The following is a 15,791-nucleotide window of genomic DNA, read 5'->3' as shown; positions in this document are numbered from 1 at the left end:
GGTGGAGTGGCCAGTGGCAGGACAAGCAGATGAGCATCCGAAGTGCCCAAGGCGGCAAGGACACATGCTCTTGGGACTAAGTGGGGGAGAGGCTTCATGGAGCCGTAGTAGGCTTTGCTGGAGGTTCTAACTCTGGTAGGCAAAGGCAGAAGAGGCGCTAAGGGAGGGGGGGGGCTCGCGTCGCCGACCGGCCTGCCTCACGCCTGTGTCCTTGCCCCTCACCTTCTCCTCACCTACCCACGCCCCACTGTCTCCTCCTCTCCCCATCCCCTTCCCTTTGGCTCCCCTGTCTGTCCTGTCCTTCTGTCCCTACAGGAATTGCCTCCTTCCAGTGTCTGCCAGCCCTGGGGCTCTGGAACCCCCGGGGCCCTGACCTCAGCAACTGCACCTCCCCCTGGGTCAACCAGGTGGCCCAGAAGGTACCAGCAACCGCTGCCCCTCAAAGGCAGGCACATTTACTCAGTTCCTGGGCCCTGGACAGTTGGATCCAGGGCCCAGCAGGGGTAGAGGGAGCCACTGGGGAGACAGAAGGGACGGCAGCCCTGGAAGGCAGGACTGAGGGCTTCCCTCCTGGACTAGAGATGGGCAGGGAGGGGCTGGCAGAGAGGAGGACCAGAGGGAGGGAGGAGGGGCGGAGCGTGTGGAGAGGGGATGTGGGGGCGTGGACAGCTCCTGACAGACCTGGGGTCCCTCTTCCTCCCCACCTCACGCAGATTAAGAGCGGAGAAAATGCAGCCAACATTGCCAGCGAGCTGGCCCGCCACACCCGGGGCTCCATCTATGCCGGGGACGTCTCCTCCTCTGTGAAGCTGATGGAGCAGCTGCTGGACATCCTGGATGCCCAGCTGCAGGCCCTGCGGCCCATTGAGCGCGAGTCAGCGGGCAAGAACTATAACAAGGTGGGGCCCCTGGCAGGGCTGAAGGAGCATGTCCCCAGGGGCTCCCGAAGTGGCTGAGCTGGTACCTCCAAGTGGGGCAGCAGCCCCTCAGCACCTTGTCTGAGAGGAAGGACCCCAGGGGCCCTGGGTGTCATTCCTGGGCTGCCCGGAGTGGTCCTAGGGGTTGTGGGTCCCTGGGGAATGTCTCTTACTGATGACCTGGTCCCAGGTTTGTGGTAGGGACAGAAAAGTGGGCTGCCTGGGCCCTAGTGGAAGAGGGTGGGGTCAGGGCAGTGGTGCCCGGGGCTGGCCTGACCCGCCTCCATCTCTCCTAGATGCACAAGAGAGAAAGAACCTGCAAGGACTATATCAAGGTGAGACACGTGGGCTCACACCGTGAGGACCAGAGGCTCAAGCCGAAGGGAAAGGGGATGGACGCAGAGAGGAGGTGACTCAGTGCTGTCCTCGCCCATGCAGGCTGTGGTGGAGACGGTGGACAACTTGCTCCGGCCAGAGGCACTCGAGTCCTGGAAGGATATGAACGCCACGGAGCAGGTCCACACGGCCACCATGCTCCTGGACGTCCTGGAGGAGGGCGCCTTCCTGCTCGCGGACAACGTCAGGGAGCCTGCCCGCTTCCTGGCTGCCAAGCAGAATGTGGGTGAGTGTTGCTGTCACCCCAAGGGCCAGCTTGCCTGTGAATCTTGCACCCTGGGGCCTGCCCAGCCCAGAGCCATGGGAAGAGGCTGGTCTCCCTGGCCCTCGACTTTGGGTCTCATGCAACAGCCTGAGCCTGTCTGGGGACAGACCTTAACAGTGTGCTCCCTGCCACCTCCATCCCCACAGTCCTGGAGGTCACTGTCCTGAACACAGAAGGTCAAGTACAGGAGCTGGTGTTCCCCCAGGAGTACCCCAGCGAGAACTCCATCCAGCTGTCAGCCAACACCATCAAGCAGAACAGCCGCAATGGTCAGTGTCCTTGACGGGGGTTCAGGTGGGGGGACCGCGCGTACCACTCGGCCCTCCAGCCCTGCGTTAGCTCTGTCAGTCTAAGAAGGGCGTAGGTCTGGAACGTCCATCAGGCCTTACGTGCTGAAACTGGCGTAGAAGCTCAGGGAATCTGTGGGCCCTTAAAGCCCTGTGGAGCCCTGGGTCTGCAGGGCTGCCTCCTGGGCAGCAGCCCACCTGGCCCTTAGAGCTCAGAGAGGACTGTGCCATTGGGGACTAAGACTCAGAGAGGATAGGGGCTTGCCCCAGGTCTCACGGGGAGTAGGAGTGGGCCAGAGAACTGGCCCTGTGTGTCCTGGCCACCATGCTGCTGCCAGACTGCCTAGAGCCGATCAGTGGTCTCTTGGAGAGGGCTCCCTGAACCCGCCTGCCTGCGCCGTGGCCTGCCTCAGCACTCCCGTGGCCAGCATGGCCGAGGGCTGTGGAGCCAGTCGGGGTGCCGGCCTAGGCCTGCCATCCCGTCCCACTGTGCCTATGCTCCCCAGGGGTGGTCAAAGTTGTCTTCATCCTCTACAACAACCTGGGCCTCTTCCTGTCCACGGAGAATGCCACGGTGAAGCTGGCGGGCGAAGTAGGCACAGGTGGCCCCGGGGGCGCCTCCCTGGTGGTGAACTCCCAGGTCATTGCGGCCTCCATCAACAAGGAGTCCAGCCGCGTCTTCCTCATGGACCCTGTCATCTTCACCGTGGCCCACCTGGAGGTGAGTGAGGCATACCCTCCCTCCCTGGACTGCACGTCCCTCCTACCGTGCTCACGGCCCCCCTAGGAACAAGCTGTAGCCCCCCTTGAACCGCCTTCAGACCTCCACCTTAGCAGCTTGGACCATTTCTCCTCCGAGGTCTGACCATCATCCAGGGCCCCACGTCCCAGGCACTTCTTCCTTCCTGGTCCCGTCCAGTGGCCGGGTGTGGGGGCTGGAATAGGACTCCCAGTCTGACCCCCGCCCCCACCACACCACAGGCCAAGAACCACTTCAACGCTAACTGCTCCTTCTGGAACTACTCGGAGAGGTCCATGCTGGGCTACTGGTCGACCCAGGGCTGCCGCCTGGTGGAGTCCAACAAGACACACACCACGTGTGCCTGCAGCCACCTCACCAACTTTGCTGTGCTCATGGCTCACCGAGAGATCGTAAGCTGGCCGGTGCTCTGCCTGGGGCTGGCCCGGCTTTGCATGGCATCCTAGAGCGCGCAGCATGGGCGGTGCTGGGAAGGCCGGCCTCGTAGGCGTGGGGGGCTGCCAGTCCTGCCTGGGGCGTGAGGCCAAGCATCTGGTTTTCTCTGGTCATGGTCCCACCTTCTCCCAAGACACTCTGGAGAAGCAAGTTGGTGTCACCTTTGTCATCTCTCCACAAGCCTTCCAGAGCATGAGGAAGTGAGCGCGCCGCCTGCAGAGGGGTGGGGCTTGCAAGGTGGCTGGGTGGACGGCACTGCAAGTCCCTTTGACCCACGACCTTGCCGGGACCTTGCCCACAGCTGGTGCCTGGCTGAGCCCTGAGCATGCCCCGTGGCGTGTGCAAAGCCAGAAGCCCTGAGCATGCCCCCTGCTCCTGTCCCCCAGTACCAGGGCCGCATCAATGAGCTGCTGCTGTCGGTCATCACTTGGGTGGGCATCGTGATCTCCCTGGTCTGCCTGGCCATCTGCATCTCCACCTTCTGCTTCCTGCGGGGCCTGCAGACCGACCGCAACACCATCCACAAGAACTTGTGCATCAACCTGTTCCTGGCCGAGCTGCTCTTCCTGGTCGGGATAGACAAGACTCAGTATGAGGTGGGCTGGGCCCCGGGCCGGGGCGCGGGGGGGCACCGCTGGCACGCCCTCACCTGTGGTCCTCCCCGCAGATCGCCTGCCCCATCTTCGCCGGCCTGCTGCACTACTTCTTCCTGGCCGCCTTCTCCTGGCTGTGCCTGGAGGGCGTGCACCTCTACCTGCTGCTGGTGGAGGTGTTTGAGAGCGAGTATTCCCGCACCAAGTACTACTACCTGGGGGGCTACTGCTTCCCAGCCCTGGTGGTGGGCATCGCCGCGGCCATCGACTACCGCAGCTATGGCACCGAGAAGGCGTGAGTGTCCCACTGTCATTCCCTGGGTTTCCCCCGCCTGGCTCTCTGCTCAGCAGCACCTCTGGGCTAGGTTTCTTGGGCCACTGGCCTCTCTCCTGATGCTAGAGGCTGCAGCCAGCAAAGTCTGGCCTCCCAGGGTCGGGGGGAAGTGCCTCTTGAATTCTCTCCACTCTGGTCTTATTTCCTTCACAGCTGCTGGCTGCGAGTGGACAATTATTTCATCTGGAGCTTCATCGGACCCGTCTCCTTTGTCATCGTGGTAAGTTGGACGGTAGCACTGCAAGCACTGGGGCTCCTTCCTTCATCCAGGCTAGCCTTGACCCCCGCCCTGAGAGGTGCTAGTTTGAAAGCCATGTCAGAATTGAGCAGCCAGGGGCTGGGGACATAGCTCCACTGGTAGAGGGCTTGCCTTATCCTGCACAAGGCCCTGGGTTCAATCCCCAGCACCACAAAAAAAAAAAAAAAAGAATTGAGCAGCCAGCCAAGAGCACAAGGCAGACTGGCAATTGTGATCTAAGCCCCTGGTGCGTGGCAGGCTGTGTCCTGTCCTCTCAGCGCCTAGGCAGTCAGCTAACTGCAGTACAGCAAGCACTTTGGGGTTCTCCAGCAGGAGGCCCTGAAGAAGAGGGGTTGAAGCTAAGGCTTGAAGGCCTCAGCTCAGTAGGGGAGGTGGGGAACCCTCACCAGCCCCTTCCCCTTGCACTGCCCCCAGGTGAACCTGGTGTTCCTCATGGTGACCCTGCACAAGATGATTCGAAGCTCGTCTGTGCTCAAGCCCGACTCCAGTCGCCTGGACAACATTAAGTGAGTCTCCTCTCCTCACACCCCTGCCCTGGGGCCCCACCATGGGCCTAACCTCTCCCAGGGTTTCCTGAGATGTGATTTTAAATATCAAGACGGATGGGTTCACTTTGTACCCACTTAATGAGAAAGCACAGTGATAGCCCTTCCAGCCCTTGCCATCGGGGGCGTAACTGCCAAGGGTGAGGCCAGGTTCAGAACATGAGTCCACTTGAAGGCAATTGAAAGAAAAATAGAGAGAGGGTGTAGCTCAGTGGTAAAGTGCTTGCCTGGCATGCTCAAGGTCCTGGGTTCCATCCCCAGTACTGGGGAAAAAAAGAAAAGAAAAATGGGCTATAAAATATAGTTTAAGTGGTTTGGAAAAATGACAAATGATTCAACCATCCAGGGAGTGACTGAGGTCTGCACACTCTGACTTGGATCAGTGCTTCCCCACCAGGCCCGGCTGGGTTAGGAGCATGGAGGCCTATTCAGCCCCAAGCTGGATCTTTGCAAATAATGCCCAGCCCACCCCAAAGCCCCTCACACCACATGGGGGCATCAGGGCTCTGGGGGAGGCCTGGGCTACAGCTGTCTCTCCTGGAGGGTACTTTGACCTGTCTGTCCCCCCGCACCCCCAGATCCTGGGCCCTGGGGGCCATTGCGCTGCTCTTCCTGTTGGGTCTTACCTGGGCTTTTGGCCTCCTCTTCATCAACAAGGAGTCAGTGGTCATGGCCTATCTCTTTACTACCTTCAACGCCTTCCAGGGGGTCTTCATCTTCGTCTTTCACTGCGCCTTACAGAAAAAGGTGAGATCGGGGCCCTGGGGTGGAGCTCCTCAGACTTTTCCGGTCGCAGGCGAGGCAGGCAAGGGCGAAGGGAACTCAGGCACCTCTTTGAGCCTCCAGTGTGTATCACAGATGCAACAGCTTAGGAGCGAGAAGGCAGGACAGACAGCTGGCAGGCTCACTCCCACTAGTGTGGGGCCCATGGTGGGAGACCACTGGGCACCTTCCAAACGGAACGTCCCCTCTTCAGTAGTTCTAGAAAGAGCTGTGAATTCTGTGGTGATAGAAAGGTCCGTTTTTAAATAAATGTGTTAAAATCTGGATCTTAAAAAAACATATATGGAGGAGAGAAGAGCAGCGAGGGAGTTTGGAGATGGGCTTGTAGGCGGCAACTTCTCTCTGTTCATTCGAGGTGCTGAGCCGAGGCGCTTAGGCTGCACCCTGTAGGCAGTGAGGGGACATGGTCAGGTGGTTGTTGGGCTGCGGTGGGGGACAGCAAGGTCGTTGGGATAGTGGAAGCAAGACCCCAGAATCCCTGTGCAAGGGAGGTTGACCCTCTCTCCGCTCTGCTCAAAGCCATCCCATGGGCTAGGGGTGGGGCTCAGTGCTAGAGCCCTGGCCCAGCATGCACGAGGCCCTGGGTTCCACCCCAGCCCACTAAAACACACACACACACACAGAAGCCTGTCGGATGGCTTGCCCAGACAATCATCCTGGAGTCCTTGCATGGCAAGGTCCTTACAGGGACCCCAGGCCCATACGTTGGACCACCCCGTTGGCTCCCTCCCCCTCTGCCCTCACTCCCTTCTGCTCTCCTGGTCACCTAGATAGGACCCTCCTCCGGACATGGCCCTCTTCCTCCCTTGGCCTGATGTCCTTCCCCAGGTATCTGAGGGTCTGCTACTTATTTCTTGGCCAAGACATCTGATTCGTAATGAGGCCTCCGCAGTCTATTTCCACGCACACTAATACACATGCCAGCACTGCCCAACCCCCTTCCCAGCTGCAGTTCTCTCCATGGCACCTATCGCTGTCCGACACGCTGCACGGCATTCAGGTGCCCCTCTGTATCCCCAGGTTCTGCATCTGCAGATGTGACCAGCTGCCCATGAAAAATACTCGAGAAAAAGAAACTGCTCAACATGTACAAACTTTTTGTTGTTATGCCCTAAACAATACACTATAACGGCTATTTACATAGCACTCACATTGTATCCCAGTGTTATAAGTAATCTAGGGATGACTTAAATATATGTGAGAGGGCTTGGGGATGTACTTCAGCGGTAGATGGCTCGCCTAACCTGCCTGAGGCCCTGGGTTCAATGTGTGTACATATATGAATGCATACGTGTGTGTGTGTGTGTGTGTATGGGAGGATGTGCATAGGTTATGCAAATACTATGCCATTTTATATAAGGGATTTAAGTATCTGCTGATTTTGGTATCTAAGGAAGGTCCTGGAACCAATCCTCCAAAGATACCAAGGAACAACTGGTGTTTATATTTTTATCCACATTCTGTCTCTGTCTGCTAAGATATAAGCACTGAGAGGTAGGGATTTGTTCCCACTGTGTGCTTTACTTTTCCAGGGGCCAAAACTCTGCCTGGCATATAGCAGATGCTCATTAAAGAGCTGCTGAGTTTGTGAATGAATGAATGAGAAATGGTTAGTGGAGGTGGAGAAAAGAAGATAGGCCCAAGTGAGAAGAGAGTGAGAGAAAGTGCGAACGGTTGGCTTTTGGGGGACAGATGACAGCAAGTTTTCTGTGGCCTGCCAGGCACTGAAACAGGGAACATACCCTCTGGGAGTTCAGTCTCTAGACTCCCAGGGCAGCCTGTTCTCCAGCCACCCTGTGGTGTCTGGATGACAAAGGAGGTTGGCATCTCCTGACAGCTGACTGTCCCCTCGTCCCCCAGGTGCACAAGGAGTACAGCAAGTGCCTGCGTCACTCCTACTGCTGCATCCGTTCCCCACCAGGGGGTACTCATGGCTCCCTTAAGACCTCAGCCATGCGAAGCAACACCCGCTACTACACAGGGACCCAGGTACTGGGGCAGGGCAGGGCAGGTCACCAAGCAGGACTCCCTGGGACTGAGTATTGGAACTTAGAACCCAAAGGGCAGGGGAGTGCCCGGCCTGGGTCTTCGATGGCGTTCATCTGGAAAGCAGTCTCAAGAGTGATGCTGGAGGGTGGGTGGCCCTAGGACCCCCTCATGTCTGGGCTATGTTCCCAGAGCCGAATTCGGAGGATGTGGAATGACACCGTGAGAAAACAGACGGAGTCCTCCTTCATGGCAGGCGACATCAACAGCACCCCCACCCTCAATCGAGGTGAGAAAGCAGCCTTCTGTCCTGGTTCCTGTCCCTCAAAGGCTCTTAGCCCCAATGTCTTGGGGCTGCCTTGTGACCTCTGAACCCTTGGGCAGGTACCATGGGGAACCACCTACTGACCAACCCTGTGCTGCAGCCACGTGGGGGCACCAGCCCCTACAACACCCTCATTGCCGAGTCAGTGGGCTTCAATCCCTCGTCGCCCCCTGTCTTCAACTCCCCAGGTGAGGGTGCTCTGAGGCCGAGCGCTGTGGGAAGGCAACAGCCCAGGGGGGCAGGCCGCCTGGGGTTTGGTCCAGAGGGGTCCAGTTCAGGCCCCTGGACTTGGGCTTAGACTCTGCATTCTAACTCACTCTCACCTCCTCCTTCTCTCCTGGTTGGCACCTGCAGGAAGCTACCGGGAACCTAGTAAGTATGACTCTTTATGGTAACTTTTCCAAAGCAGGCAGAGGAACAGTTAGTGGCCTTCTCAGAGGGTCTCCCTTAGGGACGAGGAGAACTCACAATGCACCCCTGCCCAGCACAGTCTGTGGCGTGGCCGCCGAGTGGATGTGGTCATGGTTTGGGCCTTCCGGTGGGGAATAAAGGTGATCAGGTTCTGAGCACAGTTAACCAGGCCTCCTCATACTGCAGATTCTGAACCTCCAGTTGGGAGGGGCCCCCCAACTTACTGCCGGGCTGTTGTCCCTGTAGCAGGTGAGGAAGAGAGGCAGTGTGAAACCGAAGTCCCCAGGGGACAGGGGCGAGCCAGGGAAGACCCAGTCCAACCAAACTTCCCCTTCTCCAATGACTGCACCCTTCTCCCTGCCAAGGCAACCAGGCCCCTCGTCCTCCTGACCTGCCCCTTCTGCCCTGCAGAGCACCCCCTGGGAGGCCGGGAAGCCTGCGGCATGGACACCCTGCCCCTTAATGGCAATTTCAACAACAGTTACTCCTTGCGAAGTGGGGATTTCCCTCCAGGGGACGGGGGCCCAGAGCCACCCCGAGGCCGGAACCTGGCCGATGCTGCCGCCTTTGAGAAGATGATCATCTCGGAGCTGGTGCACAACAACCTGCGAGGCAGCAGCAGCGGGGCCAAGGGCCCTCCGCCACCCGAGCCCCCTGTGCCACCTGTACCAGGGGGTGGTGGCGAGGAGGAGGCTGGTGGGCCCGGGGGTGCTGACCGGGCGGAGATCGAACTTCTCTATAAGGCCCTCGAGGAGCCACTGCTGCTGCCCCGGGCCCAGTCGGTGCTGTACCAGAGTGACCTGGATGAGTCGGAGAGCTGCACAGCGGAGGATGGCGCCACCAGCCGGCCCCTCTCCTCCCCTCCGGGCCGGGACTCCCTGTATGCCAGCGGGGCCAACCTGCGGGACTCGCCCTCCTACCCGGACAGCAGCCCCGAGGGACCCAGTGAGGCCCTGCCCCCACCCCCACCCGCACCTCCTGGCCCCCCCGAAATCTACTACACCTCGCGCCCACCGGCCCTGGTGGCCCGGAACCCCCTGCAGGGCTACTACCAGGTGCGGAGGCCTAGCCACGAGGGCTACCTGGCAGCCCCAGGCCTCGAGGGGCCGGGGCCTGATGGGGATGGGCAGATGCAGCTGGTCACTAGTCTCTGAGGGGACCTCATGGACCAGGGGCTGGTGGCCCAGGCCAGGGAAGGAACCTGGGCGGGGCTCTGGTGGGAGAGGGAGATTGATGGAGGCAGTGGCTGGTGGGCCACTCTCTCCACGCACCCCTCGGCCATGGGCCCCACAGTCCCCTCAGTGGGCTCTGATGTGGAGGCCCAAGGTGCCAGGGTTACAGACAGGGTTTCCCACCAGCCACGCGCACCAGCTCTATTTGGGGGAAGTGCAGTGAGGAGGAGCCCAGAGTCCCCCAGGGAGTGAGGAGGGAGATTAGCAGGGTGCAGCCCACTTCTTGACTCCTCCCTTCCCCCTGCTCCTCCTGTCCCCTGGAGGGAGTGAGGTTGGTTTCCTGGGTGTGGAGGGCAGCTTCTGAGGTTGCCAGAAGCCCCACTGGGTCCAGCCCGCCAGCTGCTCTTCTCTGGCTGCACCAGAAGGGAGCAGAGGGGCAGAAGGACAGACAGGCTCCTCCTGCACGGTGGTTCCCTGCTCCCTGGATGTGGGCCTCTGGCCCAGGGGAGAACCCCGGCCAGGAGACGGGCAGTGGCCGCTGGTGGTTTAAAGGTTGAACTTTCTCCGAAGCTCCTTTCCCCTTGCTGTTTGTCCCCACCTCCCAGCAAGCCTGCCCCCTCAGCCCTCCAAGAGTGCACCCAATGACCCCCTCCCTTGGGGTGACTCCTGATGAAGCACAACTCCCCGCAGGGCCCCTCGCCCACAGGGGTGGCCATATTTGGGCAGTTCCCAGTCCTGTGGGCTCAGCTATCTGGGGAGCAGATTTTGGGTCTGGATCTCCCTGGGGAGTGGGTCCTGGGCTTGGATCTTTCCCTAGGGGGCCCTCTTACCCGTTCCTCTCCTCCTCCTCCTCCCCCATTGCTGTAAATATTTCAACGAAATGGAAAAGAAAAAAAAGACAAAAAAAAAAAAACACAAAAAACAAAAACAGAAAGAAAGAAAATCTCATCACTTGAAGCCACCGGGCACCTGCGGCCCAGGCCAGCCCGGACTTTCTCCGGAGCAGAGCAGCACCGCGGCCCGGCAGCCAGGACTTCTCCGTGTATGTGCATCCCAGCCGGGTGGGCGGGCCGCCAGAGCAGCTTTTTACAATTCAGAGACAGAATTCTAACAAAATCGAGAAGCAACAGCGAAACAAAGAACCCGTTTCCTTCCCGGCACCCGTCCTGTCACCTCCTTTCCTGCTCTGTCTGCTCCTGGCATCAGTCAGCCCTCCTGGGGCGTGTACCTCACTGCCTGCCCCAGGCCAGAGGCCTGTCTCCCCTCCCCTCCCCACTGGCCCGGGGGAGACACCGTCACACCCAAAGATGCTTTTGCCAAGATGGCTGCGCTACCCCTTTGAGTTCCTGCTTCATGTCTATTGCTTCTGGGACTCAGGCAGGCGGGGAAGAGGAGGCTGACTCACCATCTGGAGAGGTGGATGCGGGAAGAGCCGGGGGAGTAGAGGACAGAGGGTTTGATGGCGGAGGTGTGGCTGAGGAGGGAGGGTTGGTGTGAGGTGGTTTTCTCTCCGGGGCAGGAGGGGACAGGTGAGCCATCACATTCCCTTCCCCCTGCAGGGGAGGCAAACCAGGGACCAAGCCTGGGGTCAGGACGCCCCTGTCCTGAGACCTCTACTGCACACTCCTAGCACCCGGACGCTCCAGGCTTGGGATGCGTCCTGAGTACCTGCCCCGTCCTCTCCAGCCCGTCAGCCTGGCCTCCCCAGACCCCTGCCCCAACTCTTTGGGGGTAGCGCAGCCCCATTGCCACACTAGCGCAGCCCCTCATTGCCGTTTCCCCAGAGGTGGCCCCCACCTCTGCTCTGACCTCTCTTGCCCCTCCCTCTTTTCTCACAAGTGCCATGAGTTTTCAAACATCTTTGGGTCTCAGCCTGCTGCTGCCATGAACTTCTTTGGGTTAAGGGGGAGGGGCTCTAGGAAGGAACTGGAGGGAAGGGGACAGGTAGGTGGCTGGAGGGACCCTTTTTGCTGCTAGAAAGCCCCCTTCCCTCTCCTGGGGAGCTGGGGCTGGCTTGTCCCCATCAATTAGGGGAGAAGGGGTCAGACCAAAGATGGTGGTTTGTCCCATGTAGGGGAAGAGATGAGGGGAGAAGGTGGGGTTGAGTTCCATCTCTGGCTTTTTCCAGTAAAAAGTCTTAACCCATTTCACCAGAAGAGCATGGGTGAGGGCTAGATGGGGACCGAGAGGGAAGACGGGGACAGCGCTGTCAGGCAACTCCAGGAGGAGGTGGGTGGACGGCTCCCTGGCCCTCGCTTGACTTCACCGGGCCTGGGGCTCACTCTGGAGGGCAGCTAGCGTCCGTGAAGGGCTGGCCTAGGGGAGACGGAGTTGGCCCAGACCAGGCCTGAGACTGCCTCCACCCAATGCCAGTGAGAGGGCTGGGAGGCCAGGCGGCGAGGCCGAGAGTGCCCAGAGGGGCTGGGAAAGCATAGGAGTCCTGCTTCCTCTCCCCTGGCCAGCCCTCCCCATCTCTCCAGATGACAATCACAGGGAGAGAAGGTGTAGCTGGGCCCTTGGTCCCCCATCCCAGCTGGAATCAGTCACCAAGGTGGATAACGAGGCCTCAGAGCTGTGTGGCAGGGCCCCCTGGTGGGGCTGGACACCACTGCAGTCCAGCGCAAAGCCACCCAGACAGCCTAGGTGTCCCCCCACCCCAACCAGACCTGGTGCCTTGACGCCCCCACGGTATAGAGAAGGGTCTTGGTCTCCTCTCCTCCCATCCTTGAGCTCCTGAATTCATTTGCTCCTAAATCTTATCAATTCTTTCTCTCTGGATTTTCCTTTTGGGTTTCCGGCCCTCCCTCTCTTGTCTCTGCCTCTCTCCCGTGTCTCTCTCGCTGTCTCTGTGTTCCTCTTTCTACTCTCATCCTCAACTTCTCTCTGTTCATTCGGGCCTCCTCCCCCTCCCACACCCCCCAGTCCTTCCCTCTTTGGTCTCCTTTTCGATATGCCAAACCAATTTTGGGTCGAGTGCATTTAACGAGAACAAAACAAAAGGCTCATAACAAGAACGTTTCAGAAAAAAACAAAAAGTTTAAAAAAATTGTTGAGTCAAAAAGTCAAACAATAAAGAAATTAAGATTTCTTGGAATGACAAGAGTGGTGTGATTCATTGACGGGGGTGAGGAATGGATCCAGGGGACAGGTGTGCACAGGGGCATCCTCCAGGGCTCCGAGCCCCAGAGCCTGCACTTCAGCACTCCGCACCCAAGGCAGGGGCCTGGCCCTTCAGAGTCCCCAGTTCCCGGGTCCGGCTGAGCATCTCCTGTGGTTTCCCTTGGAATCCTCACAAGTGCTCCGAGGAGTGCGTGGCTGTGAGAGCCCCTTGTACAGGCCTTTCTTGGCCTGGATGTGTCTGTCCCGATTCCAAGTGCCCGTCCTGGACTCCCACAAGCTACTGGGTCAGTGAGTTTTCCCACCTGACAACATGGTGGCACTGCACACCTGCATTTCATAGTGTCCAAGCACACCTGCCGGTGTTCAGAAAGAAATGCTGCTCCAGCAGCGAGGGGGTGTCTCTGCCCCTCAGCTTGACACACCTGAGTCCAGGTCGCCTCACTCCCCTGACTCTTCCCAGCCCAGCCCTCGGCTACTCCTTACCTGCCTCCAGGGCTGGCTCCTTCCCCACTCCTGGCCCCCTAACCCTGGCTAGCCCAGGGCCCAAGCCTTTGGACCTTTCTCTGCTAATACTCGCTCCCTGGAAGAACTCACCCCACCTCCTGCTTTTAAATGTTACCTATGTCCTGTTGATCCCCCAGTAACCTCCAGCCTGAACTTACACCTCCAGGTTTAGACCACCTCCCCGCCTGCTCCCCACCTCCCCCCCAGTGTCTGCAGGTCTCAACCCACGCCACACCTAGCTCCCCCCAACCCAGCCCCCGCAGCTCCTCCCAAGCCTTCCCCACCTCAGCGGTGAGTTCAGCCACCCTCCACTCAAGCTAAGACCTGGGCGCGTCCCTGAATTCACCGTTTCATATCCCACGTCCAATGACAGGAAGTGCACTGCGGCCTCTGATTTCTAAACAGCCAGAATTAATCGGTTCCCACCACTTTGGTCCAAACCTCCACTGAGCACAAGGAACACTCCGACAGTCCCCTGGCAGCTAGCTCCCTCACCCTCCTCCAGGCTCTTCTCAACACTCAAGCCAGAGTGATCCTGGTCCTCTCCTGGGGGTTCTCAGAGGAAAGGCCACGGTCAGCACGATGGCGGACGAGGCCCTTCACATCCAACCTCATTCCCGTGACTCCGACAGCCTCCTTCCCTCCAGCCTCACCGGGCTCCTTGCTGAGCTCCTCAGGGTCCTCAAACATGCAGGCACCTCCTGCTGGCCTCAGGGACTCTGCACTAGCTGATCTCTCTGCTGGCTCACACCCCCGCCTCTGCCCCAGTATCCACTCCGGCAGGACTTGTGAAGATCACAGCTTCCCAGCAGACCTTTCCAGTCCACCCCATTTAAATTGCAACTGTCCACTCCAGAACTTTCTAACGCTTGCCTTGTTTTGTCTCCAAAACTCCATCGAACAAACTAGTTTTTACTTATTTGTTTATTGTTTGCCTCCCCCATAGAATTAAGATTCCATGAGGGCAGGGGTTTGGGTCTGGTTTTTTTTCAGTATTGTTCCCAGCGCCTAAGAGTCTGTTACATAGTAGATACTCAATAAATATCTGTTAGAGGAATAAGGGCTGAACTGAGTACAAGACCCAGGATGAGCATGGCATAAGAGTGATGGGAGGTGTGACTCTGCCTTCCCTCCAGTCTCCTGTCCACTGAAGTCCAGGAAAGTCAGAGAATGGCCCCACATTCACTCCTGCCATATGGGGTTAAGAGATTAATTCAGCAAGGCCCCAAAACCTCAGTTCAATATTTCAGCTGATACTCAACCAAAAGGAGGGAAATCTATTCCTATGCTGGAGGATAAACTGTTTCTACTGAACTGAGAGATGCTCTATGGACAAGTTCAGAAATTTTCTAGTTTTTAGTGGCAGGGGGTGTTGCTGGGGCTGTACCCGGGTCTTTGCATATGTAAACTACACCCTCACTCCCTAAATTAAGGGTAGCCCATTTTAACTATTTATGATTAGACCTCGTGCTCTGTTTTGAAATCTAATCCTAGCATAAAATGACGTTCTACAGTAGCCAGTTCTGCCTTTGTGACCCGTACTCTCCTCTTCACTACACACAGTCTAAATTTGCTGTGCCTGACAATGTCAGACCCTCAGGTGGCTGTCAGTAGCACCTGCACATACCTGGGGCAACATGCCCAGCAACATAAATATATGAAGACATTTATCCCTCTATTTAACATCTTATCTTTCCTACATTTTGTCATTTAATACTCAGAAGTTACATATTATTATCCCTATTTATCACAGGAGGATATTGAAGTTGGAAAACTTAAATGACACTCAAAAGAGATTACTAGGAAGTTCCATATGTCCTATACCCTGCAGATGCTTACACATGCTGCCCAAATTAATCCTTTCAATGATCCAGTGAGGCAGTGCTACCCAGCCCCATTTTACAGTTACAGAGGCTGAAGTCCAGGAAAGTCAGAGAAGGTCCCCACATCCACTCAGCTAATAAGGGACAGCTGAGCAAGGCCTCCACCTTGGTCTTCCATCCCAGGGCTGTTTCCATGGCTGCCTGCACTGCTGCAGTTGCCCACTGCCCACCAACTCCACAGGCACATGATAAAGAAAGCTGACAAGCTGGCTGTCAAATGTCATAAAAGGTGGCACACTCTGATAGTCCCTGCCCAGCTAGTATTTTAGGCCATCCACAGTCGACAAACAAGTCAAGCCAGGGGGAGGCCTTAAAGGCAGAGAAATGGCGGATCTACAGTATATATTTCCCTCTTCAGATCACGCAGGAGTGGAAGCACTGGGACTCTCAGTCCTTGAGGAAACCATTTTTCAGTGACCCTTGGCTACCCTGGGCAGTGGGTGAGGCAGGTCCTCCATCTCCACCACCACACAGGCTTATTCCCCTCCTCCTGCCCCTGCCCTAGAGTGTCAGTCATGAAAACTGGCGGTGATGCCAGGACTCTGCGCCTCGAGGACTCTCCCGGACTGAAACCCTCGTACTGGCTGCTCGCTCCTCTCTCCTGTCCAGCTGTCGGCCACAACCCTTACCCCGTTCAAGTGGTCCCAGCCCTCACTTTGGGCCTCCTAGGAACTGATCCTAAGGAATCCCACATGAGCATGAAGACTCAGCCGCAAGGAAGTTCCTTATTTTTGGTCCTGGGGACTGAGCCCACCAATGAGCTGTATCCCCAAGTCCCCCTTCTTCTTCTTCTTCTTTTTTTTTTTTTTTTTTTTG

General features: G+C 57.8%; 1 protein-coding gene across 2 annotated transcripts in view; it reads left to right on the top strand.

Moving 5' to 3' along the window:
* The window catches only part of Adgrl1 (adhesion G protein-coupled receptor L1), a 26,654-nt gene extending 15,315 nt beyond the window's left edge, over positions 1 to 11,339 (top strand). For both annotated transcript variants that reach the window (XM_015489139.2, XM_048795478.1), the window contains 17 exons: positions 236 to 419; positions 714 to 899; positions 1,214 to 1,252; positions 1,356 to 1,539; positions 1,725 to 1,847; positions 2,372 to 2,586; positions 2,847 to 3,017; positions 3,447 to 3,656; positions 3,728 to 3,948; positions 4,141 to 4,207; positions 4,661 to 4,752; positions 5,370 to 5,538; positions 7,435 to 7,563; positions 7,753 to 7,849; positions 7,945 to 8,073; positions 8,240 to 8,257; positions 8,708 to 11,339. In XM_015489139.2, the coding sequence (XP_015344625.1) occupies positions 236 to 419; positions 714 to 899; positions 1,214 to 1,252; positions 1,356 to 1,539; positions 1,725 to 1,847; positions 2,372 to 2,586; positions 2,847 to 3,017; positions 3,447 to 3,656; positions 3,728 to 3,948; positions 4,141 to 4,207; positions 4,661 to 4,752; positions 5,370 to 5,538; positions 7,435 to 7,563; positions 7,753 to 7,849; positions 7,945 to 8,073; positions 8,240 to 8,257; positions 8,708 to 9,450 (2,977 nt within the window). In that variant the 3' untranslated portion in view covers positions 9,451 to 11,339. The remainder of the gene's footprint in view (positions 1 to 235; positions 420 to 713; positions 900 to 1,213; positions 1,253 to 1,355; positions 1,540 to 1,724; positions 1,848 to 2,371; positions 2,587 to 2,846; positions 3,018 to 3,446; positions 3,657 to 3,727; positions 3,949 to 4,140; positions 4,208 to 4,660; positions 4,753 to 5,369; positions 5,539 to 7,434; positions 7,564 to 7,752; positions 7,850 to 7,944; positions 8,074 to 8,239; positions 8,258 to 8,707) is intronic.
* The last annotated feature ends 4,452 nt before the right edge of the window (positions 11,340 to 15,791 follow it).

This window comes from Marmota marmota, unplaced genomic scaffold (genome assembly GCF_001458135.2).
Source record: "Marmota marmota marmota unplaced genomic scaffold, marMar, whole genome shotgun sequence".
Lineage (NCBI taxonomy): Eukaryota > Metazoa > Chordata > Mammalia > Rodentia > Sciuridae > Marmota > Marmota marmota.
The sequence above is the reverse complement of the archived record's forward strand: the minus strand, read 5'-3'. Positions and strand labels throughout refer to the sequence as shown.